Genomic DNA, 12,189 nt, shown 5'->3' on the forward strand with positions numbered 1-12,189 from the left:
CAGTGACCCCACCCAGACCAGATGGGTGGAGGGAGGGGCTTCAGAGTAGTTCAGGACTTCCATGGGAGAGATGGTGAGGGAAGGGGGAGCCCTTAAGTGACTCCAATTAAGAGAGAAAGCAGTGTGTCCCCAAGCTGTGTTCCATCAGCACTCCTCCACACAGCCCACCCAGCAGATGTAAAACCACAGGCTCACTGGAGCACACAGAGCCCTGGAGGACCTTTTCTTCTACAAAAGCCATAGGCTTTCTTCTCTCTCCTCTCCTTGGCTGGGATTTACTCGGATGGTAACACTTCACAGCCTGCCTCATCCCCATTCCAGTACTGTAGTAATTTAAGAGGCAGGCAGTGGGAGCGGAGATTTTAATATCAGAAATCAGTGTTGGGCCACACCTCTCACTGCCAGGCCCATGGGTCTCCTATCTTCATAATGCCTGGAAGGCTGCCTGCAGCCAGGGCTTCCCCCATCCCCTAGGAAGGATCCAGCACCTGCCTGAGAAGGGAGGCAACAGCAGCTAAAGGGGTGGAAAGAGGAGGGGACAGAAGCATGTGCTGCAGGCTCATGTGTGTATGTACTTACATGTGTGGACAAATATAAAGTGTTAGGTTTACAGACCCTGGCTCAGGGACAGGCTAGGATGGGAGAGGAGGTAGGGCAAGAAGAAGCACATCTTTTCTCCCTGGTGCTTCGGCCTCACCCTATCCGAGGGATGGGGGTGTGAGAAACCCATCCCCAGGTCCCAGCCTTCAGGACTGGAGCCCTTTTGAGTCTGGTGGAGTCACAGATCCAGTCTTTGGGGGATGCTGGGTCTGTTTCCTTTTGAAAGCACTGGAAAGGTGGGAGGTAAGAAGTAAAGGGAGATAGATCTCTGCTAGAAGAACTTGACGCCTCGGCCATCGCTGACGGTGATGATCTCGGCCTTGTGCTCCTGCTGTAGGGCCTGCAGAGCCCGAAGTAGAGTTGCCTCATCCAGTCCATGGAACTCTGGACAGAGAGAGATGGGCAATCAGGGACAATCAGCTTCTTGGGGCCCAAGCCCACTGAGGAGAGCGGTCTGGCTGGAAGCAGAGACCTCCCAGAGACAGGGTATGCATATGCCATCTATACTGCTCCAGCAGCCACCCACACTTCCCAAGCACTCCTTAGGAGTAAGGGGTGGAAGAAAGCCTGAGTCAGCATGAAATGAGTTTGCGCTTATTTCCCCCTTCCTGCTTCTCCTCTCAGACTCAACCTGCCGCACACCTCCATGTGTGTCTGATGCACATGAATGACACCATCTGCTTTTGGGCCACAAAGGGGCCCTGGAAATCAGACCTAGGGAGGTCAGAGCCATTGTCACTAGACACTGACCCTAGATATTCATCTGTACAAATGGGAGGATCTATCATAACACAAAGAGTATAGCCAGTACCCTTGGCCAGGAGACTGTTAAACTCCAGCACTGACTGATATCTGCCTGTTTCTAGTTAAAAAGCTGGGAGCCCGGGCCAGGTGCAGTGGCTCACACCTGCAATTCCAGAACTTTGGGAGGCTAAGGCAGGCAGATCACTTGAGATCAGGAGTTCCAGATCAGCCTGGCCAACATGGCGAAACCCTGTCTCTAATAAAAATACAAAAAATTAGTTGGGCATGGTGGCGCATGCCTGTAATCCCAGCTACTCAGAAGATTGAGGCAGGATAATTACTTGAACCCAGGAGGTGGAGGTTGCAGTAAGCCGAGATCGCGCAACTGCACTCCAGCCTGGGTGACAGAGCAAGACTTCGTCTCAAAAAAAAAAAAAAAAAAAAAAAAAACACGCTGGGAGCCAATGACCAGCTGAGTATGTGGAGATATGGTAAGACACTGCAGGGAGATGTGGGAGGCAGCGAGCAAGCCCTAACAGGCTTGCTTACCTCACCCCCTGCGGGGGCTCAGCTAAGTCAGGGAGCTTGCTTTCTGAGGAAGCTTCCAACTTTGCCCAGCCTGAGTGGTGGGCTGGGCAAGGCTACAGTGCTGAAATCATGGGGTGATGGTGGGAGTAGCAAGCAGAGACCTGCAGGACAGGAGGGGGAAGAGATGTAAGCTCTGCTAGGGCAGCCAGAAAGAGGAGACACCCCCTGCTATCCCAGCTAAGATTGAAACCTGTAGTGATCCAGAAGATCAGAACATGGAGTCACAGAAAAAAGAACTAAGAGTGTTTATACTGTGTAAAAATCCAACACTTTACAAATCCTTGCCTGGCCAGGAACCAACAAATTTAAATGGACTGGGGGTGGGGCTGGGGGTGTTGGCCCAATCTCTTCAGCTGAAGCCCACAAATCTTGAGCCCTCTATAAGAATAAAGGGTGAAAGAGCGCCTGAGTCAGCAAGGAATGAGATTTCAAGCTTAATCCCTTGCCCTTGTTCCTCATTTGGCATCTACAACAGATGCTGAATAAAGAAAGTTTATTTATAATATTTTAATATTATTATTTTCTGAGACAGAGTCTCACTCTGTCATCCAGGATGAAGTGCAGTGGTATGATCTCAGCTACTACAACCTCTGTCTCCTGAATTCAAGCGATCCTCCTGCTGCAGCCTCCCAAGTAGCTGGGATTACAAGCATGTGCCACCACGCCTGGCTAATTTTTGTATTTTTAGTAGAGACGAGGTTTCACCATGTTGGCCAGGCTGGTCTGGAACACCTGACCTCAAGTGATCCACCCACCTCAGCATCCCAAAGTGCTGGGATTACAGGCTGAGCCACTGTGCCCAGCCTATTATATTTTGAGACAGTCTTACTCTGTCACCCAGGCTGGAGTTCAGTGGCATGATCATAGCTCACTGCACCTTGACCTCCTGGGCTCAAGCAATCCTCCCACCTAAACCTTCTGAGTAGCTGGGATTACTGGTATACACCACTATGCCTAGCTGATTTTTAAATTTTTTGTAGAGACAGATCTCCCTATGTTGCCCAGGCTGGTCTCAAACTCCTGGCCTCAAGCAATCCTCCTGCCTTAGCCTCCCAAAGTGCTAGGATTACAGGCATGAGCCACTGTGCCCAGCTGAAAGTGAAATTCTTAACTTTTCATGGGTCACAGATGTCCTTGGAAATCTCGTAATATCTATCTATCCCTAGAAAAATGCACATGCACCCACAAAAACAAAATCTGGGTTTTTTTGCATATGAATTCAGGTGGCTTATAGAATCCTTGGACATGGGTTAAGAACTTTTATATTATAGTACTTGGAATTCAGAGACAGAGAAATCGGAAGTCTGAATATCAATTAAACCAAAATAGGAGAGAAGAGAATTCACATGACAAAAGTAGGGGGTGGCCAGGCACAGTGGTTCACACCTGTGATCCCAGCACTTTGGGAGGCCGAGTCAGGCAGAACATGAGGTCAGGAATTTGAGACGAGCCTGGCCAACATGGTAACCCCATCTCTACTCTACTAAAAATACAAAAATTAGCTGGGTATGGGTGGGGCGTGTCTGTCACCCCAGCTACTGGGGAGACTGAGGCATGAGAATCACTTGAACTGAAGAGGTGGAGGTTGCAGTGAGCTGAGATCTCGCCACTGCACTCCAGCCTGGTGACAGAGTAAGACTCCATCTCAAAAAAAAAAAAAGTAGGAGGTGGCCAGGTGCAGTGGCTCATGCCTGTAATCCCAGTACTTTGGGAAGCCAGGGCGGGCGGATCACCTAAGGTCAAGAGTTCAAGACTAGCCTGGCCAACATGGTGAAATCATATCTCTACCAAAAAAAAGCAAAACTTGGCTGGGAATGGTACTGTGCAACTATAATCTGAGCTACTTGGGGAGGCTGAGGCATAAGACTCACTTGAACCTGGGAGGCGGAGGTTTTGCAGTGAGCAAAGATCGTGCCACTGCACTCCAGCCTGGGTGAAAGAGTGAGTCTTTCTCAAAAAAGAAAGAAAGAAAGAAAGAAAAAAATAGGCGGAGCATGGTGTTTCATGCCTGTAATCCCAGCACTTTGGGAGGCTGAGGTGGGTGGATCATGAGGTCAGGAGTTTGAGACCAGCCTGGTCAACATGATGAAACCCCATCTCTACTATAAATACAGAAAATTAGTCAGGCATGCTGGTGTGCACCTGTAATCCTAGCTACTCAGAAAGCTGAGGCAGGAGAATTGCTTGAACCCAGAAGGCAGAGGTTGCAGTGAGCTCAGATCATGCCATTGCACTCCAGCCTGGGTGACAGAGCAAGACTCCATCTCAGAAAAACAAAAACAAAACAAAACTAAACTAAAAAACAAAAAACAAATTGGGGTGGGGAGTGAAAGGCATTACCCTCATCCTCTGTGTCTTCCCCATTAGTCAGTTCATACAGGGTAAAGACGGAGTTGTTCTGGCCGCTCCTGGAAACCTGTGAACACAGAAAATGAGGAGTGAATTAGAACCAAGAATCTCCTGGGAGACACTAAGTTCATCAGCTCCACCCTTCTGATCCAGGAATGATAGCTATTCCCAAACCAGAGCTCACTGCCACCTCTGCAGAATGGCCTAAAAACCATAAACCCTACAAGTGCTATTTTTATATGTGTACACACTTGTTTGGAACCACTAAACCACAGGTCTTCACGTGTCTGAGGAGTGACCTCTCATTCTGGTTGTTTTCCTGTTCAGGAATGGGTGGTGTATTTTTGTTATATTTAGAATATTGATGCTTCTTACCCTCTTCTCTTCCTTGGGAATGTTTGGGGCTGGTGGTGCCAAGGAATTTAGAGGGAAGACTATTCTGTCCCCACACTCACACTGGTTCAGAATATCTCATTCATATTGTGGACAGTCCCATAAGGGTGCAGTGGGGGAGGGGCCTCAGGTTTTTTCCCTTCCTTTCCCCATTTATCTCTTGTGGCCAGAGGCTCCAGCCAACAATAGCACTCAGGGTTCCTAGTTCTGCCTTCTCCAAACATAGCCTTACATAGCCCCTCGCCTCCTACAGGCAAACAAAGGGAAGTTCTATGCAGCCAAAGACATTGAGTCACTGAAAGAAGTTTGCCTGGAAGGCCTACACTTCCTTTTTCTGCCCCCTTCCCATTTTGCTCAGTCTGGATCTGGGAACACCAGGTATCTGCTAGGCTAATATAATTATCCTTTGCCAGGGGTAACTGTTGAATACTTGGCAGCAGGATGATCTCACCCACTGATAGATGAGTTTCCCCCATTCTTCTGGCCTCCGCCACATGATCAGGAAGCTAGACTTGCTCTTATCCAACCACTCGAGGTTCCCTGTAAAACAGATACATATGAAAGTATCACCAGGCGCAGTGGCTTACACCAGTAATCGCAGCACTTTGGGAAGCCAAGGCAGCAGAATCACTTGAACCCAGGAGTTCAAGACTAGTCTGGGTAACATGACAAGACCCTTTTCCTACAGAAAATACAAAAAATTAGCCATGTGTGTCATGATGCACGCCTGTGGTCTAAGCTACTCAGGAGGCTAAGGTGGGAGGATCACCTGAGCCCAAGAAGTCGAGGCTACAGTGAGACATGACTGAGCCATTGCACTCCAGCCTGGATGACAGGGTGAGACCGTATCTCCAAAAAAAAAGCATCATGATCTAGAAAGAAACAAAGAGGCGAATACCAAGGAGGGACGGAGTGGAAGAGACTCAGCTTTCAGAAAGAGGGATTCAATATTTATTTTACTATTATTATCTACAAGGCACTCATTCTTCTTCCACTTCTCTTTAGGTTTAGGGCACAGATAGATTTCAATTTTGTATACAAAGAAGAAAGGACTTGGGAACTGAGGTGCCTACTTTACAGAAAACTCTGACCTTCAAGCCAGGAGACAGAAAAAAAGTTATTAAAAGGAAAAAGACTTATCCTAATTTGATCTTCAAGCCAGGAGAGAGAAAAAAGTTATTAAAGGGAAAAAAGACTTATCCTAATTTGCCCTCAAGGAAACCCAACTGGGAAGAAAAATAAGGAATCTGGGGAACTGAACCCACCTTTCTTCCTCAGTTCCTCTAATACAATCTGGATCGATTCCACAGGAAGCTTTCCTGGTTTAGGTTAAGGGAATGGCATACACATGAATTGGGTGGGATAAAAATTCTCAGAGCCAGTCCCATGTTGAGAACCATCTGCCCATTCCTCTCCAACACATACGTGTGCAATTTCCCAACATGATATACATATCCTCCCTGGATATTTGAGGGAGAAATGTAAAGAGAAACTCTTCCAATTAAAATTAAAAAGAACTTTACGTGATTGTACCACTGCATTCCAGCCTGAGCAAGAGAGCAAGACCCTGTCTCAAAAAAAAAAGGGGGTGGAGGGGAACTTTAGAAAATGAAAGGTACCGTCATTTCTCACCCTCTGCCTGTTGCCTTCCTTCAGCCTTTCTCCACAGATATTTTAGGGATGAATCAGGCAGCAAAAACAAATGACCCTTACTTCCTGGCAGGAGAGGGGCGGAGAAAATAATTAAAGGTATTTACCCAAATCTGGGCCTCACACAGAAAAGGATGGGAGATACAAATAGTCAAAAGGGCTTAGGTTAAAAAGTTTGGAACTTGGCTTCAGGGCAGAAATTCTAAGATCTCAGTGACAGCTGAACCTTCATTACTGCCAAGAACAAGAGGGTCTGGTACTGCATTTTCACAAGTAAAATTTCAGCTACACATTTTCACTCTTTAAGTCCAGTTTGGGTGGGAATCTGCGTACCATGGGTAAAGAGGGGTTGGGCGGGGGGGGGGGTCTAGGCATGTGGGAAAGCGCAGAAGTGCATGTGTGTGGGCTGTGGAAGAGCTTGAGGGCGGATACGCTGTAGCTTGACGTTGTTGAAGAGCGGGCTCTCCTGAGCTTCCATCACCGTCATGCTGGACTGTTTGTGCAAGCGGCAGAAGGACAGGACCAGCGAGCACCAGGCGGCCAGCTGCTTCTGCCGAGTGTCCACGTTCGGCTGTAACCTGCCGGGTGAAGGGAGTGGGGCGCAGAATTAGAGGGCGAGAGGCAGCACTTGCCCGGGACACGTTTCGGGGAGAAAGTAAGGGACTGAGGGTGTTAGCGCCCGGGTCTTTTCTCCCCCTCCCCATGTGAAGCATCGGGGCTGAGCCCAGGGTACGGGGGAGGGGAGGGAGGCACAGCGGGGCTTCTTGGGGTCTGAGCCTCACGTAAAGAACGGTGGGAAGCGATACTGCCACGGCCACTCGAAACTCATCGCCATCGTAGTAGCCCAGGAAACCCGGAAGCTACCGGCTAAGGACTTCCGGCCTTCACTTCCGCACGGCGGGGCAGAAAGCAATGCAGAAAGGTTCCGGATGCCTCTCAGGCAAAAGAAAGACCAGCAGGAGGAGTTCTCGTCATCAGCCAATGCATAGCCGTTATTCCAAAAAGCCTTATCTTTTTGGAGCAGGAAATGTCATGGGACGTCTTCAGGTTCAACCCCAGAGAAAGATCGTGGCTTCCCCAAAGCGGCGAATTTTTGATGCTGAAGTAGAACGGTAAATAGAGCCCAGGTCTCCACATCCTAGCCTACGTTTGTTTCCGCTATACTAGGCTTCTTATATTAACATTTATGTGAATTACCACTTAATTTGATCAACTCACAATTACCCAAACTCCTCAAGTCCAGTGTCCTTTGTTTTATTTTATTTATTTATTTATTTATTCGTCTTTGAGACAAGGTCTCCCTTTGCTGCCCAGGCTGGAGTGCAGTGGCACAATCAAAGCTCACTGCAGCCTCTACCTCCCAAGCTCTAGCGATCTTCCGGCTTCAGTCTCAATAGCTGGGACTACAGGTGCACACTACTGCACCCAGCTATTAAATAAATGTTGTTGTTGTTGTTTTGGTACAGATGGGGGGGTCTCATGTGTTGCCCAGGCTGGTCTCAAACCCCTGGCCTCAAGTGATACTTCTGCCTCACCCTCTCAAAGTACTGGGAGCTTACAGCCGTGAGCTACTTACTGCTCCCAGCAACCTGGCAAATATTTTCTAGAAATGGGCCCTCACTTTGTTGGCCTAGGTTGGTCTCAAACTCCTGGGCTTAAGTGATCTCCAGACCTCAGCCTCCCAAAGGGATAACAGGTGACCAACTGGCCCTCCAATTTCCTTTGACTCCACCATTCTTCAGCCTCCTGCAGCACCCATGGGAGCACACTTTGTAGCTTGTATCACTAGATACAGCTCTACTTCCACGATTCAGAGCTGTGGTCTTTGACCACAGCTGCCTATCTCTCACATCCGTCATGACCTCACCTTTCCCGTCTCAAGACCTAGGACCCTTTTGGTTTTATCTGACTGCTTACTCAGCCTAAACTACTCAGTTCTGTCCCCTTACCTACCTACCTACTGATCAGTTCCCAAACCAGTGATTGTCACTCCATGTCCCCCACCTCTTTTTTTTTTTTTTTTTTTTTCACTTCTGGGCTCTGGAGTATTGATGGAAGAAAAATCACCAGAATGGAGGTTTCCTTCTTTCGGCTTTGGAGTCCCCCTCCCTCCATCTCTGTACAGGGGAGCTTCTTCCTTCTCCCTTCCTTCATGCCTATTAAACTCTCCATTCCTTAAAACAAAACAAAACAACAACAAAAAATTCACCAGAACATGTTTACCGAGCCCCAGATTCCCTGAATAGCCTCATGCTGGGTTCTAATGGCAGCCCCGTGATCCTTTATTTGTCTTTTTTTTTTTTAATTCTTTTTCTTCCCAGAACTTGGTGTCGACATTTATTTGTCTTTTATTGACTCCCTGTCACCTTCAAGATAACTATTCAAACTTTTCCAGGTTCATCAAGCCACTCCAACTGTCCCCGTCTCTCCACTCTCTGCAGAATGCCTTTCCTTCCTCTTTTTTGAGATTGAGGCCATGCGTGTGAACCCTTTAAGTTTTCCCTCTTGTCTGTCTCTATACTAGATTCATCACTCAAAAATTGTTTCCCACTTTTACTCCTTCCTTTTTTTCTTTTTGAGACAAAGTCTTACTCTGTCACCCAGGCTTGAGTGCCGTGGGACAATCTTGGTTCACTGCAACCTCCACCTCCTGAGTTCAAGTGATTCTTCTGCCTCAGCCTCCCAAGTAGCTGGGATTACAGGCATGCGCCACCACACCCAGATAATTTTTGTATTTTTAGTAAAGATGGTATTTCACCATGTTGGTCAGACTCTCGAATTCCTGACCTCATGATCTGCTCACCTTGGCGTCCCAAAGTGCTGGGATTGCAGGCATGAGCCAAGGCACCCTGTCTACTCCTTCCTTTTGGACTCAGAAGAAGAAGTGTTGCACCCTTTGGTATATGTTCTTGCCTCTTTTTTCAACTTCCTCCAGCACTTCTCTATCATCTTCCCTCTCTCCCTTGCCCTTGGTTCCTCTCCCTTATACTATAAACATGTGCAGGACTTCCTTAATTAAAAATATTTATACCGCTTGGCATCACAGCAAGATTCTATCTCTAAAAAAAAAAAAATTTTTTTTTGAGACAAAGTCTCATTCTGTCACCCAGGCTGGAGTGCAGTGGCGCGATCTCAGCTCACCACAACCTCTGCCTCCCAGGTTCAAGTGATTCTCCTGCTTCAGCCTTCTGAGTAGCTGGGACTACAGGCTCGTGCCCCCATGCCCGGCTAATTTTTTAATTATTATTTTTAGTAGAGATGGGGTTTCACCGTGTTAGCCAGGATGGTCTCGATCTCCTGACCTTATGATTTGCCACCCTTGGCTTTCCAACATCCTGGGATTACCAGTGTGAGCCACCGTGCTCGGCCCTTACAAAAAAAATTTAAAAATTAGCCAGGCATGGTGACACACGCCTGTAGTCCCAACACTTTGGGAGGCTGAGACAGGAGGACTGCTTGAGGCCAGGAGTTTGAGGCTGCAGTGAGGTATGATTGAACCACTGCACTCCAGCCTAGATGACAGAATGAGATCCTTTCTCTTAAATTAAAAAAAAAAAAAACTATTGGCTGGGTGCAGTGGCTCACACCCTGTAATCCCAGCACTTTGGAAAGCTGAGGCAGGTGGATCAGTTGAGGTCAGGAGTTTGAGAGCAGCCCGGGCAACATGGTGAAACCCTGTCTTTACTAAAAATACAAAAATTAGCTGGATGTGGTGGTGCACACACCTGTAAACCCACCTATACAGGAGGCTGAGGCACGAGAATTGCTTGAACCCAGGAGGTGGAGGTTGCAGTGAGCCTAGATCCCACCACTGCACTCCAGCCTGGGAGCCAGAATGAGACTCTGTGTCAAATAATAATAATAATAATAATAAAAATAAAAAGTACAACTCTCGACCCTGCCATCTCAATTTTCTGTCTGATTTCCAACCTTTCCCTCATCCAAATCTATCCTTCACGTTCACAGTTTCTATGGCCTTAGTCTATGGGTAAAAGAAAAAAACAAGAATAAATAAAAGGCCAGCTGCAGTGGCTCACGCCTGTAATCCCAGCACTTCGGGAGGCCCAGGTGGGCAGATCACTTGAGGTCAGGAGTTCAAGACCAGCCTGGCCAACATGGTGAAACCTCATCTCTACTAAAATTACAAAAAATTAGCTGGGCATGGTGGTGCACGCCTGTAATCCCAGCTACTTGGGAGGTTCAGGTGGGATAATTACTGGAACCCAGGAGGCTGAGGCTGCAGTGAGCTGAGATCGCGCCACTGCACTCCAGTCTGGGCGACAGAGCAAGACTCCATGTCAAAAATACAAAGAAATTTTTTTAAAAATTGCTTTGGAACAAAAGCAAACAAACAAACACAAAACAGACAAAAAAACGGAGATAAAAACACTGTACCCTGTACATGCTCCACAGAATGACCAACAAATATTTGTTAAATGAATGAATGAATGAATGAATGAACCATTTGGTTGATAATACATTCTCAAAGCTCACCATTTCCTTTACCTTTATGAGTCTTGCTCTGTAGCACAGGCTGGAGTGCAGTGGTGCAATCTGGGCTCACTGCAGCCTCTGCCTCCTGGGTTCAAGCAATTCTCCCCATCTCAGCCTCTCAAGTAGCTGGGATTACCAGTGCCTGCCACCACTCCTGGCTAATTTTTGTATTTTTTTAGTAGAGATGGGGCTTCATCATGTTGGCCAGGCTGGTCTTGAACTCCTGACCTCAGGTGTTCTGCCTGCCTCAACCTTCCGAGGTGCTGAGATAACAGGCATGAGCCACCACTCTCAGCTTTTGACAATCCTTTATTCTTGTTCTGCTGTTACATCTCTGATCTTCCCTCTGTCCCTCTCTCTTCTCATTATTTATTTATTTGTTTGTTTTTGAGACAGGATCTTACTCTCTTGCTCAGGCTGGAGAGTGCAGTGGTGTAATCTTAGTTCTGTGTAGCCTCAACCTCCCAGGCTCAAGCAATCCTTCAACCTCAGCCTTTTATTTTTATTTATTTATTTATTTATTTATTTATTTGTATTTTTAGTAGAGACAGGGTTTCACCATGTTGACCAGGATGGTCTTGATTTCTTGACCTCGTGATCCACCCGCCTCGGCCTCCCAAAGTGNGGGGGGGGGGGGGGTCTAGGCATGTGGGAAAGCGCAGAAGTGCATGTGTGTGGGCTGTGGAAGAGCTTGAGGGCGGATACGCTGTAGCTTGACGTTGTTGAAGAGCGGGCTCTCCTGAGCTTCCATCACCGTCATGCTGGACTGTTTGTGCAAGCGGCAGAAGGACAGGACCAGCGAGCACCAGGCGGCCAGCTGCTTCTGCCGAGTGTCCACGTTCGGCTGTAACCTGCCGGGTGAAGGGAGTGGGGCGCAGAATTAGAGGGCGAGAGGCAGCACTTGCCCGGGACACGTTTCGGGGAGAAAGTAAGGGACTGAGGGTGTTAGCGCCCGGGTCTTTTCTCCCCCTCCCCATGTGAAGCATCGGGGCTGAGCCCAGGGTACGGGGGAGGGGAGGGAGGCACAGCGGGGCTTCTTGGGGTCTGAGCCTCACGTAAAGAACGGTGGGAAGCGATACTGCCACGGCCACTCGAAACTCATCGCCATCGTAGTAGCCCAGGAAACCCGGAAGCTACCGGCTAAGGACTTCCGGCCTTCACTTCCGCACGGCGGGGCAGAAAGCAATGCAGAAAGGTTCCGGATGCCTCTCAGGCAAAAGAAAGACCAGCAGGAGGAGTTCTCGTCATCAGCCAATGCATAGCCGTTATTCCAAAAAGCCTTATCTTTTTGGAGCAGGAAATGTCATGGGACGTCTTCAGGTTCAACCCCAGAGAAAGATCGTGGCTTCCCCAAAGCGGCGAATTTTTGAT

At 48.1% G+C, this 12,189-nt stretch overlaps 2 protein-coding genes across 2 annotated transcripts; both read right to left on the bottom strand.

Annotated features, from left to right (window-relative positions):
- Window positions 1-348: 348 nt before the first annotated feature.
- VPS25 (vacuolar protein sorting 25 homolog) lies at window positions 349-7,218 on the bottom strand. The gene is made up of 6 exons (XM_017509381.2): window positions 7,107-7,218; window positions 6,757-6,902; window positions 5,940-5,993; window positions 5,126-5,214; window positions 4,273-4,348; window positions 349-984 (listed from the first exon to the last, which is right to left on the bottom strand). The coding sequence occupies exons 1-6, from the start codon at window positions 7,157-7,159 to the stop codon at window positions 872-874; spliced, it is 531 nt and encodes a 176-aa protein (XP_017364870.1). The 5' UTR covers window positions 7,160-7,218; the 3' UTR covers window positions 349-871.
- A 4,220-nt stretch (window positions 7,219-11,438) lies between these two features.
- LOC108289809 (vacuolar protein-sorting-associated protein 25-like) lies at window positions 11,439-11,985 on the bottom strand. The gene is made up of 2 exons (XM_017509382.2): window positions 11,874-11,985; window positions 11,439-11,669 (listed from the first exon to the last, which is right to left on the bottom strand). The coding sequence occupies exons 1-2, from the start codon at window positions 11,924-11,926 to the stop codon at window positions 11,459-11,461; spliced, it is 264 nt and encodes an 87-aa protein (XP_017364871.1). The 5' UTR covers window positions 11,927-11,985; the 3' UTR covers window positions 11,439-11,458.
- Window positions 11,986-12,189: the final 204 nt, after the last annotated feature.

The sequence above is a fragment of the Cebus imitator genome, unplaced genomic scaffold (genome assembly GCF_001604975.1).
Source record: "Cebus imitator isolate Cc_AM_T3 unplaced genomic scaffold, Cebus_imitator-1.0 Scaffold415, whole genome shotgun sequence".
In the NCBI taxonomy this organism is placed as follows: Eukaryota; Metazoa; Chordata; class Mammalia; order Primates; family Cebidae; genus Cebus; species Cebus imitator.

Bases quoted from the DNA above. Each gene is read 5' to 3' on its own strand.
- VPS25 (XM_017509381.2), bottom strand. From the start codon at position 7,159: ATGGCGATGAGTTTCGAGTGGCCGTGGCAGTATCGCTTCCCACCGTTC. The intron at 6,903-7,106 runs GTGAGGCTCAGA...TTCACCCGGCAG, and splicing joins CGCTTCCCACCGTTCTTTAC to GTTACAGCCGAACGTGGACA. The intron at 5,215-5,939 runs GTGGGTTCAGTT...TCTGTTTTACAG, and splicing joins AGAGGAACTGAGGAAGAAAG to GGAACCTCGAGTGGTTGGAT.
- LOC108289809 (XM_017509382.2), bottom strand. From the start codon at position 11,926: ATGGCGATGAGTTTCGAGTGGCCGTGGCAGTATCGCTTCCCACCGTTC. The intron at 11,670-11,873 runs GTGAGGCTCAGA...TTCACCCGGCAG, and splicing joins CGCTTCCCACCGTTCTTTAC to GTTACAGCCGAACGTGGACA.